Raw genomic sequence first — 26,624 nt, 5'->3', positions numbered from 1 at the left:
CACAGGGCACTCTTTTACACCATACTGTATATAGTGTATATTTAAAATAATAAAAAAGCATAGACAAAGAACATTAAACATCTAATATAAGGTAGGTTTTTTTTAAAGGAGTTTTTCTTTTACTTAATAGTGTGCCAAAAGAATTTTAACTTATTAAATAATATATTCTAAGTGAACCTAAAATTTATGAACATAAAATGCATTTTTGGTGTAATACATCAATTAAACCAGCAAATAGGAGAAAAAAAAGAACCAAAAACAAAACCCAAACTGCATATAAAGTAGTATTCTCACCCAGCAACAGAAGCACTTATGTAGTTATTTAAAAAAAAAAAAAAAAACAACAAACAAAAAAACAAACCCAGAGAGACTATTTAAAAACCCACTAAAACTAACTTATAACTTAGGATATTCATACATAAGATATTCAGTGATTCACTAATACTGCAAAACAAGCTTTTTTTGTTGTGTTTTTTTTTTTTTTCTTCCATTTCCCTCCCTCTTCCCCTCATTCCCCTTCCCCAAGAGACAGTGGTTTCTTCATGCTATCTGGGTAAGAATTAAACATATTCCTGCCCCCTGCCTCCCACCCCTCTATACCTCCCCCCCCAAAAAGGACCGAGTGTTTTCTTAGCATTAATCCTGAGCACACTCTCTTTTGGGGGCTGTGTGTGATTTAATCTTAATAGGGTTTAATTCCCCAAAATTTTTCGAATGTTCCGTTACTTGAGGTATTTCAACCTTCTTCTGAGACAATGCCTTGTATCTTAGCTGACTCGTTGGGCAGTGAAAGTAAGGGCTGGCTAATACCCGTTTCAATTCTGTATTCTAATGAAAAAGAAAAGCATTATTCCAGACTTCCCTGCCACACAGAAAATAATGCAACACCATTCACTTTTTAATCCATTCTCTATTTGATACAGTACTAGCCAAAGATAACAAAAACTAGAGCCTTTAAAGAGATGTTTGGTAGTGCACTCTATCTTTTTTTTTTTTTTTAGCTTGTGTGTGCGTGTGTGTCTACATATACACTCTCACACACATTTACATTTTTTATATATATATATATAAAAGACACATATATGCACACACATACGCTTGTGTGTGTGTGTGTATATATCTATATGTAACAATCAGGGAGAAAGGAGTTTTGTTCAAATTTAAGTGATACAGTACTTTTAAACCCCTTGACAATAAAAGGGGAGGGGGGGGTCCACTCCTATTCCCAAGCTGAGCAAGGGGTGAGTTTCTATAGGTTTTTCAAATGGGCATATTTTGTTTGCCCTGATGTCCGAGAAATACAATTCCAGTGTCAATGGGCATCTCATCAGAACTCATCGATTTTCTTCTGCAGATACTTTAACATTGAGTCCATCCCTTGTGCTGAGCCCCAGATTTTCTTCAAAACTTCACACTCCTTTTCATTTGCTTGTTCCAAGTCCACCTTCATGATATTACGTACTAAAGCTTTGGATTCTTCAAGTACCTAGGCCAAAAAAACAGTGAGTTGGGTTAGTATTACATGAGACCTGAGCGACATGTACGCTTACAGGTTTATATGGATGAATCCTGAAGCTGATTATGAACTTAGGCTTATCAATTCATGGACATACTATGACCCTAAGAAACGCTTCTCATAGAGTCTTTCTCATAGTGTCACACAGGATTTCCTTTACCCTATACCAGCACAATTTACAAGTGTACAAAAACGTGGAAATAATGAAAACCATAAAATCGTAACTATGAATATCTATATATGGTTTTGTACTGATAACTGGAGAAACTCCAACTCCGTTTTGGTGAAGGCTCATCATAACACTTATCCAGCACTGCTCTAATAAGCAGGGAGGCCTTGAATGTCTTGAGCATTTAAAATAGACTGAAAAATCGCATTTGCTTTTCCATTTAGAAAACTATTAATCTGTTTCAAAATCCAAAATTTCTAATGCACAGAACAGTTCATTTGTACTGCATCTCTTCTCGTAAGCAAGCATCAAATATCGGTAGTTTTAGCTGTCTTGTGCAACTGCCAGTAGCGCACACAACCACGAGTGTACTAGGCATTACTCGTAAAACTGTAAGTTCAACATAATGTTAGAGACTGCATTTTTTTCCTTGGTAATTTAAATTACAACTCAAGATTTCTGTGCTCCTGTGCAGTTCTTGGGGCAACTGTTTACACCGTGGATTAGAAGAAGCTGGACTTATGCAACTATGTTAAACCCAAAATATATTGTAAAGAGTCCAATGCTGTTTTAATGTTCTTAACCACAATGTACTATGGCATATGATAAAGAAGAGTCAGATACAAACTTAAAAAAAAAAATTCCTCAAAAACTCAGAAACAAGAAGGTAGATACAAATGTGTTAAAAGACATTGCTATACTAAAGCGCAGTCCTTGTTTCATGAAAGTGGTCTTTTTTTAGAAGGACATAAAGATGTAGTCTAATAATACTTAGATTAATTCTTATTAATCTAATCATAAAAATGTATGGTAAGAAAATAAAGGAAACTTACAACCGAATTACATGTGACAAGTTCCTTAATTCGAACCATTACTTCTTGTGTGAATGTTCCCGGCCAAAACACTTGAGAGACGAGTCCTTTGGCACAAGCTTCCTGTGCAGTCAGCTTCCTTCCACTGAACAACATTTCATTGGCCTGAAGGGATAAAAAGTTACTTCTGGTATGAAATGTAATGAGACAAAACTCATTAAAGGAAAAATGTTCAAAACAAATAAGGAAAATGCCTGCACTATTTGAAATAGTTTTATTATAGCTCTTCCAACTTGTAATTAATAAAGACTTGCCTAAGATAGCTGGCTGGTGTTGTTGGCTATACTATGTCAGTAGTTATTAAAAAAAAAAAAATAGCGAGGTCTATGATTAAGGGTTAAATGTGAAAATGTCTTTTGTCATTTCCCATTCACGACTGTTCATTAGCTCTAGCTTTCTTGCAGTATTGCCGACTTGATTAACTGTATACGTGGTAATAGGTTATAACGCATGGCAGATCTGTAAAACAGCAATGAATACATCAGCTTGCCCTTTATAATAATGTTAGTTGCAGCAATGAAGTCTTTGCTAAAAATCTACATTATCTGTAAATTATAAAGATAACCCAGTTTTGGTAGTAGACCTCCTGGGAACTGCCAGTCTTGGTAGAAAAGAACAGTTAAATATTTTGCAACTAAAATGTTTTTTAGTACTGAAAATGTTTGAAACCTAAATATACGGTTTGTTTTCAGCACTTCTCAAAGGTCTTCAGCAGTATTTCGTTTACGATGCAACATTTAAAACAGCTGGATCATCTTAGAATTTGACCTCCCGAACACACTGAAGTAAGCAGGATGTATTCCCATTTCTGGTCAAATTCATAGAAAATAAACATTCCTATTTTATTCAGGAGTTCCATATTGAACTGATAAATCCTCTCAAAAGCTGATTTAGCAGCCATATTAAAAAAAAAACCAAAACCTACAACAGTATTTGAAAGATCTTGTACATAGTTTAAAGGTGCAGAACAGAGTGCTAGATTCTCTACAATAAGGTCATCTCCAGTTTTGTCAATCTTTTTGCTTTGTGATTACCATACACTTCACTATTTATCTGCTTCCCCATTAAAGCGTCATCCTACAACCATTTATGCTTATGCTTTAATTCTACTTTTAGTGAAAATTCTACCTTTAGTGACGTTTCTTATATAGTTAAACTTTTTGTTTGCAGTGACATCTGCACAGAAACAGCCAGTGAAGATTAAAAAGTCATGGTAATTGTCAACCTCCAAAAAAAAAAAAAAAAAAAATCAGTTTTACTGTTTCTTAATGACTAATTTACATTGAAAATATGACAAAGCCATCACTGGACTTTTGAAATATGGGAAATAAGACTTATAAAACACCCAAACCTGACAGGTGTAGCATTTCTGAGGACAAAATTTTGAGGTTTTTTCATGTTTTCTAATACTGGAAATTTTGGTAATTATTACAACAACTTTCAGTTAAGGATCTCAAGTTATCTAATTACGGTAGGTAATGTTCCTAGTATTGCCATTTTACAGATGAAGAAATGTGAAAACTCAGAGGTCTATTACTTGCCCCTTTGTAACGAAATACAAATGGGTTCTAATGGCAGTGTGGTTGCTGACTCCCAGTGCGTTAGGCATGTAAAAAAGAGAAGTTTCCTAGGATCTTTTATATAAAATTTATCATCAGCACATCTCTCATAAGTTAACATGGAAAGTTGTGATTCACATATGTTAGTTTAAAAAAAAAAAAAAAAGCCTCAGACTAAAGGTACAAATTATATACCCCGATAGTTCTACCTTCTGTGAAAGCAAAATCAAATATACAAGGTTCCTTAACTATCACAACTATACTTTCTAATTTTCCAGATTATATGTGAATAATGCTAACCTGAAACACTGGCCAAAAATCTGTGATATACGCAAGTTTGGCTAAAACCAGGAATCATTTTCCTAAGGAGATATGGGGAAAAAAATTCTTCCAAAATAATTTTAATAGATACTTAACATTTATATCAAAGATCAAAACGTGAAGTCAATCTAACTGGGAGTTAGGAAAGTCAGAAATTTAAGTCAGCTGCTCAGGTCTATATTCTTCACGTGTATCTTTGGTAAGAAGGACAGTAATAAATGTTAGAAAACCTTAATATTTTTTTTTCTAAAACTCAGTAGCAACGGCCGAGTTCTCCTGAACGTGAAACCCCACAAATGACAACGGTGCAGTTATCTTGTTTCTGCCAGCTGTTACACAGCATTAGCAGAAAACCTCCCATGAAACGAGCGCTCCCATTAGTGTTCTCCGTTGACAGGTTTCGAAGGGAAATGTTTTGCTCTGGCATCTTCACTCTTGATCTATACACAATGTATGCCGGAGCCTCACTGCTAAACAAGTTTTAATCATCTAATCATGCCTTGCATCTGCTGTGAAAATTAACACACTTGGTGGTTACTTTCCAAGAAGTATACTACAGCAATCGAAATGAAAATGATAAAAATGTTTCATTAAGATAAGGTTCTCATTAACAACCTTCCTTTTCTACTCAGTCTGTCTTTCTCCTTCCACAGAGGAACCTCACTGGGACATCCTCTGGTCTCTCTTTTCCAGCGAGTGCTTTGAGGCTCACGGGGGACCTTCGTGCAAGGCCACAGCTGCGCTAGCTGCCGTGGAGCAGCTCAGCTCTCTTGCACTGTGACCAGGAGGCAGCTGGTCTCCGTAAGGCCCGAGACCCTGGCTGTGATGTGGACTACAGGCACTATGGAAATGTGTATTCCTCATGACTGACAAAAAAACCGTAAGAAATCCTGCCAAGCGTGCTGGAGACCAACAGGGAAACCCAGTGGGTGAAGCTTGATCACGCAGCTCCTGTGCTTCATATCCAGGACCAGAAAACCAGACCAAGAACTCCAGAGCAGATGCACAACAACTTATCTCCCCAAACAGATGTCACCTTAAGCTTCATTATAGATTATTTTCAAATCTCAAAAGCCAAGTCTAAGAATCCTTCTAAAATTCTTGGTATTCCAAATACAGTATCCTTTTTGAATCCTAAGGCCTGGGCTTCAGATTTTCTGTAATAATGACCTCTGCTGAACATGTTCTGTGACAAAACCCCCTCCACGACAGACCTGCTCACCAGCCAAGACTGACTCAGTAGGGAAAATATTTCCAACAATCTTGGAATTGAAGATTTTTACACAACTGCTGATGATAAAAAGAACGCACTGAATCTGACTTACAAGCGTTAAGGGTAGGACTAATATTGCTGAATTAATACACTTGCAGCAAATTTTATGATGTATACAGAGGCCTTAATTCTTTCTTTTGTATTATATTTTAATTGTTATCACTGGAAGCTTTCAATTTAAATCTTAATATTGAAAAATGAGCATTCACAAACACACATGAAAGAGTATACCAGGGAAGAGCTTCTTGTGTTTTTTTGTACAACTTCTGAAGAAACAAAAAGTAACAATCACAAGTCTCTAAAGGACGGGGATGGATGAAATGGATGGATGAATAGATGGATGGCCAAATAAAAAGGGAAAGGAACAATCAGTAGTTTGAAACACGCCAAGATATTAAAGATACTCTTATAACTGTTAATCTATTTCAGTTACCTTTTCTGTTCTCTTCTAATAACTACATCCGGACATCACACAATTAGTTATTAGATCTGTTCAAACTGATGCTTTTAATACATCGAAATCTGTATTTTTAAATCAATAAATACCTCTAGGGAAAAATTGGCTTGCATAATAAACAGTAATTTAGGAAAAACAGGTGTAGCTACAAGCGCTTCTTTCATACTGTTACTGTTCAACTTCAAATTAGAATGGGAGGTAGGTCTAAGTTTTCAAAGAACACAGCATAATAAATAGTAAGCAACATGAAAATAATGTAGATAAGAGCTTTTCAAATAGCATTTTGTTACATTTGAGTCTTTCATCTAATTGCAAAGCAAGAAAAGGGTTACTAAGTAACATGTGGCTTATGCTTTCAGCAACAATGCAGAGTCACCATTTTTTTTTTTCAATCCAGCAATACTGTAAATCAAGTGCAAGAGTGAAAAAAAAAAATCCTTCACAAAGGTGATTTGGACTACGTCTTGCATAACACAGTAGTGTGAAACATCAACAGAGCTCTACAAAGCAAGGAAGTTTGACACAACTTCTTGAAAATGAGTGCATGAAAGCTGAATTACATATTTTGCATGCTAGCATGAGACTGCTAAGAGCTGGTGACACAGTGCTCTGCTATGTAATGACACCGAGTGCAGACCAGCCCGTTCTCTGCTACACTCCAATGCTGGGCTGAATGCAAGACGCTGGTGGCTGGTCCTCACAAGGCATCAGGAGGGAAGGTGTGTCCTGGTAGGCAGGACATAACCCTTCTGCCACCGTCAGGGTTAAGGGTGCACATGACTTGGGATTAGGTCTCACGCCTGCTTTCTGTTCTGTGCACGCAGGTGAAGACTAGGCTGTAACAGCACGGAGCAGAGAAGCTATAAATACTGGTTTCTCATGAAGGATTTTCATGAGAGAAAGAAAAAAAATTAAGACAACACAGCAAAGGTAAAGAGTCTTGCAATCACCCTGGATAAATTATCACAGCTGCATTGTGAAGCTGTCAGCCCCTACCCTGCAAGCTACTTACAGAAGCCAGGCCCATTATCCGAGGGAATGTGAGGGATGAACATCCATCTGGACTTTGTCCAAAAGTAGTGTATGGCGTCTGAAACCAAGCCTTCTCGTTGGCCCAAACCACGTCACACAGAGGCAATATAGATGCTCCAAGTCCAATGGCTGGGCCATTTACTGCTACAATGATAGGCTTCTTAAACTGAATAAAAGTATTCACAAAATTCCTGAAGAGAAACAGAAACATGCACTGACTACATATGTAACGTAAAATATACCAGCCCTTGAAAACTCAGTAGTAATTCATCTCCCCAGTAACATCACTTTCAAAACCAACCTGATAGCCTTCCACGATGAGGTGGTTGGCTTGGTGGCTGAGGGGAGAGCAGTGGCTCTTGTCTACCTAGACTTCAGAGCGAAGCTTTCAGCACTGTCTCCCATAAGGCTCTCATAGTCAAGCTGCTGATGTATGAACAGACAGTGAGGTGGACTGAAAAATGTCTGAATGGCTGGCCCGGGGGTGGTGATCAGTGGCACAAACTCTAGTCAGAGACTGGTAGTTAGTCGCACTGCAGGGGGTCAGTGCTGGGTCCCATACTGTGCAACACCTTCATTCATGATCTGGATGACGGGGCAGAGCGTACCCTCAGCAAGTTTGCTGATCGTACAAAACTGGGCTGATGATACACCAGAGGGTCGTGCTGCCATCCAGAGGGACCGCGACAGCCTGGAGAAATGGGCTGACAGGAACCTCACGCAGTTCAACAAGGGGAAGTGCAAAGGCCTGCACCCGGGGAAGAACAGCCCCAGGCACCAATATACGCTGGAAGCCAAACAGCTGGAAAGCAGCTTGGCAGAAAAGGACCTGGGGTCCGGGGGGACACCAAGTCACGCTTGAGCCAGCAACGTGTCCTTGTAGCAAAGCAGGCTAATGGTATCCTGGCCTGCATTAGGAGTGTTGCCAGCAGGTTGCAGGAGGTGATCCTTCCCCTCTGCTCAGCACTGGTGTCCAGTTATGGGCTCCCCAGTGAAAGAGAGACATGGAGCTACTGAAGATGGTCTAGCAAAGGGCCACCAAGATGACCAAGGGACTGGAACATCTCTCATGTGAGGAAAGGATGAGAGAGCTGGGGCTGTTCAGCCTGGAGAAGAGAAGGCTCAGGGGGATCTCATCAATGTCTATAAATACCTGAAGGGAGGGTGCAAAGAGGACGGAGCCAGGCTCTTTTCAGTGGTGCCCAGCGACAGGACCAGAGGCAGTGGGCCCAAACTGAAACACAGGAGGTTCCCTCTGAACATCAGGAAACACTTTCTTACTGTCAGGGTGACTGAACAGGTGGCCAGTAAGGCTGTGGACTCTCCATCCTTGGAGATATTCAAAAACCCTACCTGGACATGGTCCCAGGCAACCTGCTCTAGGTGACCCTGCTCGAGCAGGGGCAGGTTGAACAAGATAACCTCCAAAGGTCCCTTCCAACCTCAACCATTCTCTAATCCTGTGAAAGCCTAGCATTTCTCCTAGCCCAACAAAGCACTGTAATTGGGCAGGTGCGGATTTAATGCCCCTCCTACAAGCACCAGCTGATATGGCACTTGTGGTATATTCCCAGGCCTCACAGCCCCCGTTAGCTGAGGCTGTAGTCATACTTCACCTCTGGGCACCAGAATTGTGGTTACAACCCTGCTTGGCCTTCATTGTGTTTATGTATGTATGACATTGGTATAAGGTGTCCATCTATCTATATTTTTAAGTGAAGGTATAAGGTATATAGGTATAAGTGAAGATGGGAAAAGCATTAATGAGTTTCCTTAAGGAGTATTTCTGGACTTTTGGGAGACAGCTTTTCTTAATAAATAAATCTGCCTTTGTAAATTATGAACAAGCCATATATAGTAGAGCTCCATTATCACGTATCACACACCTGTGAACTTCCCCTCCTCACCTTCCTCTCTTGGTTGGTCATAACACTATAGGTGCTATGCTGTTAAGTCACAAATGCATATTCTCATCCCTATTATCAACACAAAATGACAACTCATTCCAGTACTCACAAAGCATGGATGCTTACATCCTTCTCTGTTCTCAAATAGTAAATGCCTTCAAGAGCTTCTTAGGAAAAAGTAAGCATGTGTGTACGCACGCGTGCGTGTGTGTGTGTGTACACACACGCATTAGACCACATAGAGACTTCTAAAACCTCGAAGTTGAGGGGCCGACATTTCTCAGTTAATAACTACCACATATAATGAAGAAGTTGTCCATATTTACTTCAAGTACCTGACAAATTCTGATTAGAATACAATGTACAACATACAGTTGTCAGCACCTGTAAAGCACTACTTTGCTCTGAATGACAGATGATTTTTCATTTCAGTATTAGATGGTGAAATACGGGATTTTTACCGAAGTTTTTAAAAAAGGGGGATTTAGTGGTAATTTTAAAGTTTGCTCTTTACCTGCGTTACATGTTTTTGTATTTCTGTCAAACAGGACATTTTTACTTTATTGCGTCCGTCACTAAAGGTTATTATGCTGCTTCTTAACTCATTCTAATAAACTGAAATAGATGAATGCAAAAAAACTACTACTGGAGCCATGTTATGCAAGCTGTCATACAAACATCCCATACAGAGACTTAAGGTAACTTTAATCATGCCTGAATATTCCAGAGAGGACCATCTCTAGCATATATAGGAAAAATACCATTATTATATTTGAAGGGGGAGTTCATAGGTATTTTAAGTTACCTTTATCCATTTTATTAACGATGAATAAGAGGTGACAAATCAGACTTCTGGGAGGGCCTGAATTAAACTAGTGACAGAAGCTCAGTGTTAAGAGCCTCTGTCCCCTGGCTGCATCTGAAGTCACTGCATGAGCAACTTTTACATGGAATGATTGAGAATTTTCCTTTGAAAAAAAAAAACCTAACTATTATCATCTTTATGAGCCAACTGTGCCTCCGCTGAAACAGGCTTTACATGTTACAAGGCCTTTTTTAGGGACATGAATATTGATAATGACAACAAAACATAGGTCTCTGAAGGAATACAGACACTCTGGAAGCATACAAGAGCTAATCCAAGAGCCCAGGCCCTCAAAACCAGTGTTCAAATGATAAGCCACTTGTTTGTACTGTTAAAACATGTCTCTCTAAGATCCATACTTTTTTCCACGCATGTTCTTCTAGTTTGTAGTATCTCAGCTCATTTTGTTTAAACATTAGGTCTGGTACCTAGCGTTGAGATGATGATCACTAGTATTAATCTACTCCTCTAATATATCCACCATTCCACTGCTCTGGATGTACTATATTAAGTTATTCATTCAATGCGCATCTTGTAATTGTGTGTGTTACATTTGTTATCCTGAAACCCGATGGCCGTTTAAGTCTTTTAAAATTGGTTTCAACTGGAGGAGTATTACCATACTGCCAGTTTTCATAGTTAAATTTTAGTAGTAGAAATAGTGATGCATGAAATGACAACCCAAACAGGACGGGACAGGGAATATAAAGAAGTGCTGCACACTGTATCACATAACAGGGGAATGTCTGAGATCTTGTTGAATTAGAAGCTTTTCAAATAAAAAAAGATAAAACAAACCAGACTAGAATACCCACTCAGATGACTGAAGATAATCTTACATACCTAATAGCTTCTGCCATCTTAGTGCTTTCCTTTTTTCTATCATCCGTTAAACGACGTATAAAATAAATAAAATCAAGACCACAGCAGAAAATGCTACCAACTGCACTGAACAGCACAAGTTTACTGTCATCTGCAGCTGCTGTGTTCAGTGCACTTTGGACTTCCTTCATTACCTGAAAAATCAAAAATTCATTAGAATCTTTTTATTACATCATTAAGAAGTAGCACACTGTTCTCCTGCCCTCCTCCCCCCATGAGATCTTCGACATCGTTAATTTTTCCTTAGGATCCACTCAACCATCATATTAGAAAAGTTAACTTCTTTCATTATCCCCAAAAAAGAAAGTTAAAAGAAAAGTATTAGAAGCTTTGCATTTCAAAAATGTAATTAGACTAAGATAATGAAATCATTAAGAAAAGATCTATTAGATGTTATCTGTAACTAAAGCACTCATTCAGCATTTCTGTAATTTGGACAGCAGATGGCATATGCAACCAGTTCAGAAAAAAAGAACCTTAATTCAGGCTAAAGCTTGTTTCAAGTTGCACTTCATAAATCACCACGTCTTAAAAGAGACAGTACGTCTACATGTTCAGATAACATAGATAAAACCCAACTGAAATACAGTTGAAGTCAGTTGTAAGTGTAACATCTTGCAAGCAACAACCCGAATCTTGTTTCTTGTATGTTTGTGCCTGAATAACAGGAATAAATGGAGCAGAGACTTAGAATTCCCTTAGCACCCTTCCCCCCGCAAAATGAGAATTGTTCTGACCTCTGGGTTTAGTGAATTATTTTCAGATGATTTTGTTGATAGCAAAATGTGTGTGAATCCGTCTTGTTTCCTGACAACAATGTCTCTGTACCGGTACGCGCTCTCTGTTTGTCTCACGCTGAAACGTAGCCTTTTATCAAAAGGTTGATCTCTCCTGTCATCGATAAACCTCCGTTTGCTGGCTGTCACTCCTGTTACAGATGTCTGTATATTGGTTGTACCATTGGCTGCTAATGCTTCCATAAAGGTGGATGTACCTGGAAATAGTTTAAACAGTAACATTCTATTAATTACATTTTATTAGCTCAGCAGTTTCAAAATCCCTATTAGCATGAAAACACACTAGTCGTATTAAGAACACACAGTAAATATGAAACTCGGTCCGCTGGAAGTTAATGAAATGTTACAGAAATAGGCTCTGTGCACAGAGCAAAATTAAAATGACAAAGGGATCCAACAAATTCATTTTACAGTTGTGAGAAAATACATTTTAAACAAGCCAAACAGACCCATCGTCATATACTTATTTTTAGAAGGAAGAGAAAGGTTTATTTAACGTTCCTAATACCAGTGCACTTCAGTAGGTTAACGCTCTGCTTTCTCCCTTTCCAACATCTTTAAGTCATCTAACAGCATCAAGACTGCAAAGAGGAAGCAGAAGCCTTTTGTTTCAAATGCCACGAGAAGTTAATATACGGAGGAAAAAGACACTTACAACAGGCCAAATAAAGAACTTGATTGACAAGATCATATAAAGCATAATAGTCTTTAAATGAAAATGAATACATACAGACTATACTTCTGTGAGAGGGAAACAAGACGCGTGCATTGATGGATATTTTAATGGATTCATAGACAATGAGCTATTTCTCAAGTCTAAACAATTTTTGCTATTAGAATTGGCAAATAGAGCATTATGTCTTTCTGGTCTTGTTCCCAGTCACTTAAATAGACAGAATTTGGAGGCATACAAATAAACAGGCCATTCCTCATGACACAGAAGGGACAGGTTTTTCTGTACTCCACATTAGAAACATAATACCAAATAATTAGCATGCAAAAGAGACACGAAGAGATCATCTTGGATCTATAATCCATCCGTATGTTAAAGTCTCCATGTAAAATCTCCATAAAATGTGTCAGATTAAAGTAATGGAGTATGGGCAGGTGGAGGGGACAGTAGGGTTAAAGATGTTGGAAAAATGTGTTACAGGCCAAGACAGGAAAGTTTTGAAAGCCTTTTTCCTTAAAACTGAGGTCTGACACTTTGTTAAAATCTACTGGAAACCCACAGCCCTTATCTCACAAATAGGTACTTCAGAACATCATGCATATCATATCTTAAAAAGTACAGCTAAACCACATATAAGTAAGTTGTTAATTAAATGGCATTGATAGGTCTTGCTTAATTCATCATTATCTTTCTGAAGAAGCTATATTTTTAAAAAGTTCTAATAATATATATATATATATATATATATTTTTTTTTTTACAAAATACTTCAGACACTTGTGGGTCCAGTGAAGACATTAAGCAGGCTCACCTAAATAACTGGAATATCCTGTATCTCCACATTTTAACCGTATTCAAATGTTGCTTACTTTGACCCATATGAAGTATGAGAGAGATATTGAGAGAAAGACTAACGAAATTAAAATTTGGAACATTATATGTTTTTCTATTTGTATTTCAGAAACTGCCTTCAGATATAAATGAAGTCTTTATATCAAATATTTCAAAATAAATAAATCTTTGATTATAAATCTGTTATGATTAATTAGGCAAGCTGTCTTGTCAAAGGCAGCTATACAATAATACAGTTTTATTTTACTTTTTCAAGTCTTTCTTGTTGTTTCAGTGATTTAATCCTGTTACCATATCACTTTTTGTTAAGAAGTTAAAGACGACTCAAGATTTTTCAACTGTTGAAAGTGAAGAGTAAGAAACTGAATTCAGTTTGTGATCAGTCTCAGAGACAACAGAGGTGAACAAAATGAAATGGAAAATTAACATTTTATATTGTCACAGAAGTTTCACATTTATTCCTAAATTTCTCACAGCTTATCAAATTCCTTTTTTTTTTCCACTTCAGCAGAATAAATAAAAATTTGATGCATACCAAATATGAAATTGATGAGGAATGCTTTTGATACTTTTCCCTTGTAAACCACACTATGTTGATTACATTCCTTTAAAAGAATTCCCTTCGAAGGGAATTTGCAGGAACACCACTGTTGCCCCATATCCCATTAGGAACACAAGATGAAATGGTATCACTGGCTGCAATGGTTTGTTTTTCCATAGGAAAGGTAAATTAAAACAACTGAAATCACCTCTGATTTCTAAACCCTGATATAAGGTTTTACAGCTTCGATCCTAGCCATAGTGAAGAAAGTGGAGAACCAGGAGAGCACAATAGACTAGACTAAGCCAAAAAGAGAGTCAGTAAACTTGGGTAAGAGCTTTGAGTAGATCTTTTCCCATGACTCATACTTCCAAAGACATACTCAAATACCAGAAAATTACTTTTGAGATGTAAGAGGCCATGATTACACACTTTGAGAGACAAAACTTTTGGCAAGAGAGACCAAGATGTAAACACCACACACCACTTTTCATGCTTATTGAATTGGCAAGAGACCTTCTGAGTTTTTATATAAACTCTGTCTGCACAAACAAGGGACAGCTGCAGTTCAGTGGAAGAAGCCTCCTACATCCAATCTTGTAAACACACTTTTAGGATACTTAAGACTGGAGTCAAAAACCTGTAGGCTTTAGAAACCGTACCTCTGCGCAGGGGAGATGCGGCCAGCTGGTATGGATTAGAAAACGGCACCAACATGGTTAAAATACGTTCGTTAGTGTTTGTCATTATCGCTGTAAGTTTGTGACCTTCTACACCTTAAAGCATAGGGGGCTCTTTCTTTTGGCATTCGGTCCTCAAAAGTGAAGAGACAACTCGGAGACGTAAAGCAGTACTTCATGCTATATATAGATAGGCAAAGGTTACATCACTGGACAGTCTTGGACATGTGTTGCAGCAAATGAGGATGAAAATAAAAAAAAGTGCCAGACAGAATTAACTGTCTTGCCATAGATTTCCTCACATGAAAATTTTGCATTGAGGTTACTTATTTTCAAGTTAGTTTTAACTATATTTTATAATTTTAAAACATAGATTTCATAACAAACCAAAAGCAGTTCTGCATTTTAATACATTAATTGTGATAGCATATCAAAGACACAAAACACCACAGCCCTTTCCTTTCAAACCGAGTCTTCCAAAAACAATACGGGCTGGGAAAAAAGACAATTTACCCTGGATATTGCCAACTAATGCAGAACTACGTTTGTGTTAAGGTTAAGTTCTTATAGTTACAAAAAACCCTTCCAACTGCAAACTGTTAATTAAGGTAATGCGATCTTCTCAAGGGTGAAGACATACTACTGCTGCGCAAAGCTTCCCCATACAGATGCAAAATGAAATTAAGAGGACTACTTGGTTTTGCAGCTGCTGATCAAAACCTGATAACAGTCACCATTTTCATGCAGCTGCTCTTAGAGAGGAAAAAAAAAAAGCTATGGGCAACAGATAAGAAAGGAACGGGTCTTATTCAAAAGGAAGACAGACACAAAATACCTAATTTAGAAAAGGGGCAGCACAGCAAAGGTATCATCATCCCCATTCCATGGCAGAAGACAGAAAAAAGCCACCTCTCCAAAACATGAGGGGGATAACAATTAAAATGCACGATACCAGACATCTAAACAGAGTCAAAAGCAAACCAAGTAACACACAACTTCACAACAATCCAAAAGTTACAATCCCAAGCTCCTCCCTAAGCTATCCATGCCTCACTGTTATATCGTCTCCCATATTCTGGAGAAGTTCAGTTTAGCTTACCTAGCCAGCCTCGAGTACAAACACTCCCCTCCCTGCAGCAACACTGGGGACACATCCAAACAGGCGCCCTAACGACAGCCAAGCCTCTTTTGCACACTTCTGTTCAAGGACACGTGTACTAGCGTCAGTACTCTTAATTCAAAGGTTCGTCTGACAGAATATGCTGTTTCTGAAAGGCTTAGCACAGATGTCTAAGGAACGAGCATAAGAAGATGGGAGGTGCGCACAATGCTGTCTGAGTATTTTCCCCAACTCCAGCCGCCAGACCTTTAGGGATTCCTAAGATTTGCATGCCCACAACCATAGGATCCACCCAAATCCCCTTCATCACATCCCTTCTCCAGATTGGTTAGTCCCAATCTTATTTACCGTTTCTTCTTCCAGAAGGCAGCCCAAGCCTGTCATTCTGCACCATGCCTCTTCCTCTTCCACTAAATCTTGGAACAGGGTCCAAAATGGCACACCATATTAAAGACAGGGATTTATAACGTGACATATTCAAGCCTCCTCTTTTGTCCTCTACTCCTTTTCCATAATAATTTCTAACAATTTATTTCGGTTTTTGTTGTTTTGTTTTTTTAAAACTAGCACTAAGCAGATGTTTGCAGGAACTGCCCAAACCAAACCCAATGCCCTTTTCCTGAGCAGTAACACGTAGTCAGGAACCAGTCATTGTCCAGGCACGGGTTTATGTTTTGCTATAGGCATAGTTTTGCATAGAAGTCTGTTTTATCCCTTCCTCATTGCTTGGCATTCATCTGCCCTGAAAGGAATCTCTCGTTTTAATCGCAAAATCAGATTTTCAGATACACCTGCAGTGGTCACAAGGAGCTTCAGGGACCCTCGTGCCTTTCCTGTACCCTCTCCTACACTAAGTGACAAAATGGTTAACAAGAAGCATCCCCCTTGAATAAGCAAATAAACAAACACCAGCAACAACAATTTGTTAAAGTGTTAACTGCAAAAATAACACTGTAATTGTAACTGATTACAACTCATATACCAGAGAAGGAAAAATATGATCTGCAAAACTAATGGGGGTGGGGTGGGGGGGTGGGTGTTAAGGAAAAAAAAAAAAAAAAATCTGTGCTAGAAGTAAGTTGTATTTTTTCCAAAGTCCTTTTGATCCTTTCACTGCTTTACAGTCTCCTGTATATATAATTCACAGGACTTCACGTCAGTTGTCCAGTGCAGGTTGCCTCATGTTCCCTTTTTGCCTATGAACAATAGTGTTTTGCTACCTGTTCATACGTACCAACAAGCTCTAACTGTAAACACTGTTAAGCTTTCCCAGTCTTAACTCTGCACTACATCAAATATTTCACACAAGACACCAACCCCAGACAGTGATACCGCAATACAAACATAATTTATAACAGTTTCCAGTAATTTTTCCACCTCTGCTTCAGCAATTACACAGCGAATATTTCTTAGAATTGCAGTGTATTGGCACAGATTATAGAAATTCAAAATGAGGGTTCTAAAAAACCTATATATGTGCTCATTTTTTGTCTCACTATTTACAGCACTTACATTTTGGAATCAAACAAAAGTCCCAGCTTCCTTTGAAATGTCACTATCAATATTTGTAAGAAGAAAAAAAATTCTGAATTTATTGTACATTTCACCTAAAATAGTGTTTTGCTCTGTGTTTCTGAAAGAGTGTTCAGAAGGTATAGGTCATTTATGAAAGTTACACTTCACTTACATCCTTCCAGAATATGGTTTTATACTGATGCAGCACACAAACCAGCAGCGCTACCAATAATAACCTACGCAATAATAACCCCCAGCATTAGAACAGGCACCCCCAAAGACACCTGGGAGGAGAAAGGGGTGGGGGAATGGCCATATTTCTTCAAATTATGGGCTGCTGATCACTGTGATACCCTGCTGCGGGTGCTGCAACCTCCTCAAAACTCTTACTGTTGGGAGAGGGGGGGTGTGCACTAACTTCATCTTTTCTAATAAAGTTAACCACTTCTTGATTCTGCTTCCAGGAAATAGTTACACAGGGAACCATTAGATGTTCTTCAGCCGCCTTCTGCTGGTTTTGCAAATATGTCACCTTTCCACGCACAAAGAACGTAGGTCTTCAGCACAGACTAACAGGCAAATTGTTGTGGTAGTACTTGGTGAAACATCAGCAGTAGGTAACTACAACTCAGCAGCAAACGGTCCTGCAGTGCCTGGCAGGCTTGGTTGCCAAAGGCTATCTTCAATTCCTAAAAAAAGCCACTTTCTCATGCCCTTAATTCCCCTTTTCCTTATATATTGTATAGGTGTTAATTTTAAATGCCACTTTGAAACATTGCTCCTATAAAATCTACATTTCTTACCGGACATCGTAATTTTGTCCACAAAAACAGTGAGAAGACAAACACACACATACATACATGTCCCCTTGGCAATATTTCTCTACTTGATTAAAAGTTTTTCAATCCTACACCAATTTTTATCTTGGCTGCCACGTCACATTTAGAGCAATATGGTCTATAGGAGCCATTTTTTCCTTCTGTAGATAGTTTTCTCTTGTTTCTTTGATTACTTACAGCATCAGTCAAATATATTTACATGTTTACAGTGATACTGTTAAGAAGATGGCAGCATTACTGGTTGTATTGGACATATGTTATAGGTTATTTCATTCTTTTTGCTTTTGAACGTCTTCCCTTCTCAGAGCATAAAACATCCATGTAAAGATAAACTTGTAACACCAACCAAAAATGCAACTAATCAGAACATAAAATTCTACTGCTGAAAGTGGGCAATCGTTACAACAGAAAATGGTATTCCTCCACCCTCAAGTGCAATAGGTTTACCTCAGTCTGACTATTTTAAGTCATATAAGCAGAAATAAAAGGAAGTTTACATACTTTAAAAAGATGGGAATAACAAAATAGTAGACCTAACACTTGTTAAGACCATGCCCATAAAAACAAGAATAACATTAATAATATGTAATTTGGCAATAAAACTCTTAAACAGTCTGATTAAGTTTTACTACCTTCGAAAAGGACCTCTGTATTTTTATGTGTAAGGTATTAAGTAAACTTCCCACATGCTGTCTTACAGTGGAAAAAATGTCCCCCTCCTAACAACTGCAAAAGGCTTTCCAAATACATCTCCATTCTTATTATTTCACTGGAAATATATAAATAACCAATCAACGAGCAAATTCTTTTTCTCCTTTATCATGGCATCAAGACAAATTAGGATTGCTCTCTTCTCCCCTTCCACTTCAGTTTTAGACTCATTTTGGAGTGATTTTTCTTCCATTGAATCTATAATCAGGATACGACTACTGACAAACAGAAAACTGCACATGACCATTCTCACCATTGTAGCTGTTATTCAAGGCGGCTGTAAGAATAAAAAAGAAAAAATAAATTCCTAAGCCCCTCTGATATTACTCCAGTCAAAAAATCCCAGCCATGTTTCACAGTAGCAGGCACCAAAGTATTTGATGGGAGAAGCCAAGAGTTAGTCGTATTTCTTTTTCTCACAAATAAACAAAAATAAGAAAAACCTTCCCCAGGTTACAGACTCCTTTTTGAGGCCTTTTAACACTGGGAACATTTCATAAGGAAGAACTCGCCTATCTTGTCCTTTGATATTCTTGGAGCTGCGGGTTACGATACCGTAGCATTCATTCCAAATGCTCTCCAATTTGAGAGCTAAGGACGGACATCTCTTGGGGCTCATCTATAACGGAAAGCTATCGCAAAATAGGCTAAGGTTTAAACTTGAAGTATACCCAGCTATTTCACACTAGCTCCTAAGCTGAACGCATTCTATATTAAGAGCACTTCACTGCAATTTAATCCAATCCAATCCCCAAAGTGATTTAAAAAATGGCTCTTTTCCTGTGGAATAAGAGTGCCCTAATGTAAGGCTAGCCTGGAACAGATATTGCCAAAACACATCCCAAGCAGTTTCCTGTATAGACACAAACATATACGTGCCATGTACACATGACATATTCTTGTAAGGACATAAGAACTTTCTAAAACATTTTAGCTAAATTATTAATAAGATCTAGATAGATGGGTATAGCACCACTACGTTGGCAGAATACTTTCATCTACCTTCTTTTTGAGAACATGTCAATAAGCGTTCACATTTCATTCTTATCACATAGGTGGGGCTTTAAATACCAGAGTTTGCAAGAGCTCCGTTCACAATTGCCCACAGAAACACCTGGCATTTCAATGCAGAAAAGTAGGAGGCAAACAGGGCTAGAGGACTTTCAGAGGTTCAGGACACTGATGTGTATGTATTGAGCTCTACAGGAGAGTATCTGGAGTGAGCATCCCTGCTTTGAAGAAGCATCTCTGTTTTTACACATGTACCTCAAGGAGCTACATGTGCCTTTCCAGACACTCCCTGACATCTGCCATTAATAGAAGACGTCTTGAACTCCTGTGGGACACTCAGCAACAGGTTCATTAAGAGGTGGCCAACGAACAGATTACATGAAGCTTGCAAGTACAGAGGCCATCCTCCAGTACGCAAGCGCATGCAGCTGTGTGCCTTAACACAGCCAGTTATGCCCTATACTTGGGTAGCCTACAATACATAACGCTGCTGACTGCTGCTAACATGGGCAATCTGTTCCGCAGCAGCACCCCCTTATCAGAAATTCCTGGCTTTGACAGAAATCACTGACTGGGGTGGGAAGGGGAAGCACAAAGGAGGAGTCTTTTGAATCAGAGAATCGTTAAGGTTGGAAAAGACCCTTAAGATCAGCGAGTCCAACCGTTAACCTAACACTGCCAAGTCCACCACTAAACCATGTCCTCAAGCACCACGTCTACCCGTGTTTTAAATACCTCCAGGGATGGGGACTCAACCACTTCCCTGGGCAGCCTGTTCCAGTGCCTGACTACCCTTTCGGTGAAGAAGTTTTTCCTAATATCCAACCTAAACTTCCCCTGGCACAGCTTGAGGCCATTTCCTCTCATCCTATCGCTTGCTACCTGGGAGAAGAGACCAACCCCCACCTCGCTACAGCCTCCTTTCAGGTAGCTGTACAGAGCAATAAGGTTCCCCCTCAGCCTCCTCTTCTCCAGGCTAAACCACCCCACTTCCCTCAGCCGCTCCCCATAAGACTTGTGCTCCAGACCCTTCACCAGCTTCGTTGCCCTTCTCTGGACACGCTCCAGCACCTCCATGTCCTTCTTGTAGTGAGGGGCCCAAAACTGAACACAGCACTTGAGGTGCGGCCTCACCAGTGCCGAGTACAGGGGCACTATCACCTCCCTGGTCCTGCTGGCCACACTATTCCTGATACAGGCCAGGATCCCATTGGGCCTCTTGGCCACCTGAGCACACTGCTGGCTCATGTTCAGGCGGCTGTCAACCAACACCCCCAGGTCCTTTTCTGCCAGGCAGCTCTCCAGCCACTCTTCCCCCAGCCTGTAGCGTGGCATGGGGTTGTTGTGACCCAAGTGCAGGACCCGGCACCGAGCCTTGTTGAACCTTGTTGGCCTCAGCCCATCGATGCAGCCTGTCCAGGTCCCTCTGTAGGGCCTTCCTCCCCTCCAGCAGATCGACACTTCCACCCAACTTGGTGTCATCTGCAAACTTACTTAGGGTGCACTCAATCCCCTCATCCAGATCAAATGAAGATATTGAACAGGACCAGCCCCAAGTCTTTACTTGAGGCTTTTGGGTGCCTCTTGGAGATGAACGGCACATACGGAAATGCATGTGCCAAGCAGGTTCTTACTTTTGATTCAGAGGTGCTCAATGGAAAGTAGTCTCCACTGGAGAGTCAAGGATTGGAGCCAAGAAGATTTCTTAAAGACTCTGCTTTTAGGCAAAGCACAGAACTGCTATTTACACCACATCTAAAGAGGCATTCACAAATTGTTCTAAAGGCATTCTCTCCCCCAGTTTTCCCAATATTCTGGGAAAATAACTCACATTAAAAGCAGGATGATGAAAGGTATCATTGGGTATCCCATGCAACAGGTGCTGGGTAGTTAGATGCTCTGAACTGAAAAAGTGATTCAGAACAGTCTATCACCTTGCCAAATTTGTCCTTTTATATTGTTGGCAAGGAATAAATCCCAAATATGATCTACTGGAAATGGCTGAAATGCGGCATGATGGAAGGAGTAAGTAAATCAAACCTGTGCTCTCAAGCTGCATCTGATCTCTCCTGTTTTTTTTGGCAACACTAGCTAGGATCAGCAGGTCTGTGAGGACATGCCTGAACTGGAGAACTCATGGAGAATATCCACGAGTTTATTCTTCCTATATTTAATAATTAAAAAAAAAAAAAACCACAACAACAAAACTAAAAAAATAAACCAACACAAAAACCCCAGAGAAAGTCCTAAAGTCAACGGCAGGAGACTACTGAGAGTAAAAGACTGGGATCAGATGCTTTGCATGAGGAAAACTTATATGATATCCTCCCTCAATTAGACTTTGTCTTGTATCACTGCAGGCAACTACTAGAAAACACAGGAGGCTTTTGTCTTCACATCATTTTGCCCCATAGTTTGACCCCAGTACAAATGGCATGGCTCACATTGTGGGATTTGCAGAGATAGCAAAGATCTTCAACATGGCCATGAGTCTTGGGAAAGCACCCATCATAAGAACATGATTTCATCAAATTCTGAAATCAAGAATATAGTGGTAAACAAACATGCCCAGGGTAAATCACAGGAAAATAACCACAGCCGAAAGCAGTGAACAGAGAAGGCAATGCTCCAATCTCGGCCCGCAGCTGAGAGGAACTGCAGGCAGTAAGCTGCCCTTACACAGCAGGATGGATCGCACGTGCATGGGGAGCGTTTGCGTGCATGCTCTTCATGTTGCTGAGGAAAGCAATCAGCTTCTCTTTAAGACCTTAGGCTTCCATAAATATGACAACAGTCAATGAAGTAGAACAGTCTATCAAAGGGAAAATCTCACAGACAAAAAACCTAAACTGGTAACTCCATCAAGCGCTAATTAAGTAGTTAATACATGCTGCTATACATAGAAAATGGTGCAGAGCTGCTGAAGTGGCTTCCCTCAGGCTACAGAGCAAGTCAGTATAGAAACTAGGATTATTACAGTTACAGGTGGCCCCAATCCCCAAAAGCTGCTTTCCCGTGTAAAAATCTGCTTTTATAGAGTACTGAATTTTTTTTTTTCTTTCCAGAAATTATATGTATCTAGATTAAAGTACAAGCAGCAATACTGATACCATTGCTAGTCAGAAGAGACCGCTAAGGAAGCAACAGAATGAGCACTATGATATTTAAGTGTGACATATTGTTTCACCAGCACCAGTATATTAATATGAAACCACAGCCTCTAAGAGATTACGAAGACTAATATTAGGAGGCTGAAATTTTGAAGAAAAAAAAAGAATTCAAGAAATCAAGATGTTACAGATGTGACGGAGAGAAAAAACACCCAACCAACAGAAAATCCAATGTGGTTTAAGGCAAACTTCAGAACAAGTTTAAAAAAAACCAAACCAGTGAAGATCTAACTCAAGAGACTAGGACTTAGCAACTACTATCAACTTCACCAAAACCCAGGGAGGCTTAGTTAGGTACCGTAATGCCCGGTGCTACACAGAAACCACAAACAAAGTATATCATATTTGACGCTTTAAATCAAAGTGTGCAGTGGCCTCAGAGAGAATTTTGTAGCTTCTGTAGCTGGCAATAGGAAAGTAAGGTTTATTTGACTATTTGGAGATGGAGGTAGGAGCACATCTTTTCACAGGAGTCATAGTGGTGTGATCATAGTTCAAGAGTCAATTTGTAGATTTTAAAAAATATTATCACTGCAAGTGCATGGAAGGATGTGGGTTGACAACCTGGTAATTTGAGAAAGCGGGGCGGGGTGGGGTGGGGAATCTCCATTTGAATTTTGGGCTTGGGAATTCTTGTAATTCCAGTTGGTGCAATTCCAAGTCCAGCGCTAAAGCCTCAGATGTTCAGTGGGAAGTTCATAAAGCTGTGCCCAGGCTTACATTTACTAAGAGGTGGTTCATGTGTGACAGGCTCTGAACATCTTTACATACAGAGACTCCTAAAATACTGAATCTTGCCTTAGGAAACAATCCATTAAGAATACACAGAGAAGCCAAAATATAGAGGAAGTCACTACATAGAAGACAGAAGAATTACTATTAAGTAAAGCACAGATTGTGTACACACAAATAATGGGACTAGTACACAACTAGTCACAATTGCGAGCTCAATTTTAATTTGGAGACCATTTAAAACATGTCATAGATGAGACAAAATGATAGATGAATTACACGACTGGTTGTTTCCTGAAGCCTGCCAGGGACCCACCTGTTCAAGTCAGATTCCGACCACTAAACAAACAGAATAAAGAAAATAGAAACAGGACAGTATCAGCAAATGGAATTGAAATTTAATTTCTGCCAAGATGAATGCTGTGCAATTTTAGATAAATGTGTTAAGTAAAAAGATATTGCATTAAATACTTTTTAGACAAATAGCAAGACACCCCAGTCATAAGGAGAGGGTGTATAAATGGAACTAAACTTATACAGTAATTGAATTATTTTCTTCAGGAGTGAGATGTAGCTTCAATTAACTCCACACGGTTAAACAGGTCAATAGGAACTGAGGGGAAAAATAGAATATGCTATACTTACAAGAAAATAGGAAGTAAAGAACACTGGGAAGAATACAGGGAGATGCTAAAACAGATAAAGAACGGGTATTAGAAATGCAAAGTAAAACTCTAAAGTTCTCATAGTTACAGATGCTAAACACAAATTATTTTTCAAGTGATTAAAAAAATAAGAGAGAGAGGAGAATCGGACCACAAAAGAGTGAAATGTAATGTAACTTACAAAGTCAATTAAAATGTTAGTGGGGAAACCAGCATGCCATAAGAAACCAGAAGAGATTTATAATGAGCATGAATAGATTGTACATATAACAAATTACAGACTAAAAGGCTTGAACATGGCAAGATTGCTGACTTACAGTAAAAAAAGAGAAACAGACAAATGTGATAGTCTATATAGGAAATGTATCACAGTAAGTGAAATACCTCTGAGACTTGCTGTCTTAAAGACTAGCAAATTTGCAAGGTACCTTGAGAAATAAAACTTGTATTAAGGTAGTTTCAGAAAGAGTTGGGAAAAAACTTTAAAAAAAAAAAAAAAAGAAAAGAAGGCTTAAACCTCTGCAGTTTATTTCTCCTTATAAACAAGACCACTCTCATCAAGTAATGTTTCAAAAGTGCCCTTCCAATTAAAACCTACTGGGGACCCAAAGCAATACTCAGGAGAGCCATACTGGCTACTGCAGAGAAATTTCACCTTCTTACAAGACTTCACTCATTACGTGCCATATATTTTACCAATATTTTGCAGTTTCATACCATTACAAAACATGCATCAGAAGCCTCCCTATCATGTATACTTACATCTAATGTAAATTTCAGGATTTTAAAATAATCTCTCAACACAGGAACAACCCTATTTTGCTCAGCATTGAAGCTGTATACATAGAATTATTCTTTGTGATCTAAAGTTGGAAATACATTAAAAAGTAAAAATTTTCTATCTAAAATTAATTTTACTTTATAAGATCCTAAAACATGAAAGTTTCTATTGATGCCAAAAAGTGGAAGTTAGTAACAACAAAGATTTCAGGGTTATTGTATGATAAGAATGGTAATATTCTCTGTCATTGGGAGTTTGATACAGAGTTATAATAAACTCTGCATCTCCATTTGATCTCAGAATATGTTGCCGTATCACTAACATGTTGCCATAAGGTCAATAGTTAACTGAAACAAAGATATCATTTATCATTTTCTATTCCGTTATTATTATATACATGAACATATTGGTGATTTACAAACCCAAACACCTTGCCCATTTTTAATTACTATGGTAGATGACTTTTCCAATATAGCTGCGTCACAGAAGATACCACACCATCAGATATTTCCCCCCACAGCTCAGTTAAAATACTATGGAGATCTCAAAGGAATTTATCTTCAATGTGTTCTTTTGAATCATTCTAATTAACAAAAGTGCTGCAGTGGGATCACCTTACTTTTTCATTAATTCTTCAAATTATATGCTTACTGAAATTTCTAAAAGAATGAAAGCGGTGTTTTGTTTTAAAAAAACCAAAAAGATTTTTTTTTTTTTTCTTTCTTTCTTTCAAACCAGGTAAGAGACTACGAGCAAGAAGCAGCACAATCATATGCTGGCTCAAATCAGACCAACAGTACAAGTGCATTAACCAAGTTCACCCCTGCTACAAGGAGGAAGAAATCTGCTGCATGTCTGTCCTTGGGCTGGATTGCTCTTGCCAGCAGACCGGCACCCCATTTAGCTGGCAAGTTCAGGAAAATCAGCCAAGAACCTTCCATGAACCTCATCGTACCTCTGTGATCTGGGCAAGTAGCACATACTGAATTACTTATCGGTACTTAAGTACCAATCTAGTTTACATAACATGAAAATTAAGATTTGTTTCCCTTCACTGCTGTTTCTTCCCTGTATAGTCTGCCAGACCAGACACAAGTCATCCATCGCAGGTATTCCTGTCTAACCCAGGAACAGGGCAGCTGGGTCCCTTAATACCTTCCTCATTCCACTGATACATCTGCTGAACAATTCCACGAGAGCTTCCAAAGTTAAACCAAATTCCAGTTTAAAACTGTTTACCATCATCAGTGTTCTTACTCTATTCGACTTTCCTTTCCCAGTCTTAAGTAAGACAACTGGAATCCTAAACCAAATTTACGAAAAAGATTAAATATAGTTTAACTACAGCAGAATATCCGGGAAAAAGTATTAGTGTTTTCCTACTCTGGGCTCATTATTTGGACAGAAATATCAACTTATGACTAAATAGCAAGAAATGAGTAATAAACTGCCATAAACAAATGAAGACATGCCAAAAAACCCACAAAAACTGACAAAATTAATTTAACAGCAGGAACAAGCCAAACATTTGTGCACTGGGTTAGCTTTCAGCTTGATCAGTTCCTGAGTGCTGCTGCTGCTGACCAAGCAGGGAGCAAGAATGCGTGGGAAGGGGGCGGTGGAAGGAGAGGACAGGACAACTGAGAGTAACGTGAAAAGCATGTCTAAAGAGAACAACAACACAT

General features: G+C 38.9%; 2 protein-coding genes across 4 annotated transcripts in view; one reads left to right on the top strand and one right to left on the bottom strand.

Moving 5' to 3' along the window:
• The window catches only part of RPP40 (ribonuclease P/MRP subunit p40), a 41,270-nt gene extending 35,141 nt beyond the window's left edge, over window positions 1–6,129 (top strand). The window contains exons 13-14 of the transcript XR_015705892.1: window positions 3,250–3,342; window positions 5,091–6,129. The gene's annotated coding sequence lies outside the window, so the exon portion shown is untranslated. The remainder of the gene's footprint in view (window positions 1–3,249; window positions 3,343–5,090) is intronic.
• The window catches only part of CDYL (chromodomain Y like), a 107,131-nt gene continuing 80,828 nt past the window's right edge, over window positions 322–26,624 (bottom strand). For 2 of the 3 annotated variants that reach the window (XM_087762671.1, XM_087762674.1), the window contains 5 exons: window positions 11,591–11,847; window positions 10,815–10,987; window positions 7,180–7,390; window positions 2,519–2,662; window positions 322–1,486 (listed from right to left, as the gene is read on the bottom strand). In XM_087762671.1, the coding sequence (XP_087618797.1) occupies window positions 1,328–1,486; window positions 2,519–2,662; window positions 7,180–7,390; window positions 10,815–10,987; window positions 11,591–11,847 (944 nt within the window). In that variant the 3' untranslated portion in view covers window positions 322–1,327. Of the gene's footprint in view, window positions 1,487–2,518; window positions 2,663–7,179; window positions 7,391–10,814; window positions 10,988–11,590; window positions 11,848–24,138; window positions 24,184–26,624 lie in introns of all 3 variants that reach the window. The other variant, XM_087762664.1, reaches the window with a different exon arrangement.

The sequence above is a fragment of the Nipponia nippon genome, unplaced genomic scaffold (assembly GCF_047370975.1).
Source record: "Nipponia nippon isolate SJK-2023a ecotype South Korea unplaced genomic scaffold, ASM4737097v1 scaffold_1, whole genome shotgun sequence".
NCBI classification, from domain to species: Eukaryota; Metazoa; Chordata; class Aves; order Pelecaniformes; family Threskiornithidae; genus Nipponia; species Nipponia nippon.
This window is presented reverse-complemented; position numbering and strand designations above follow the sequence as displayed.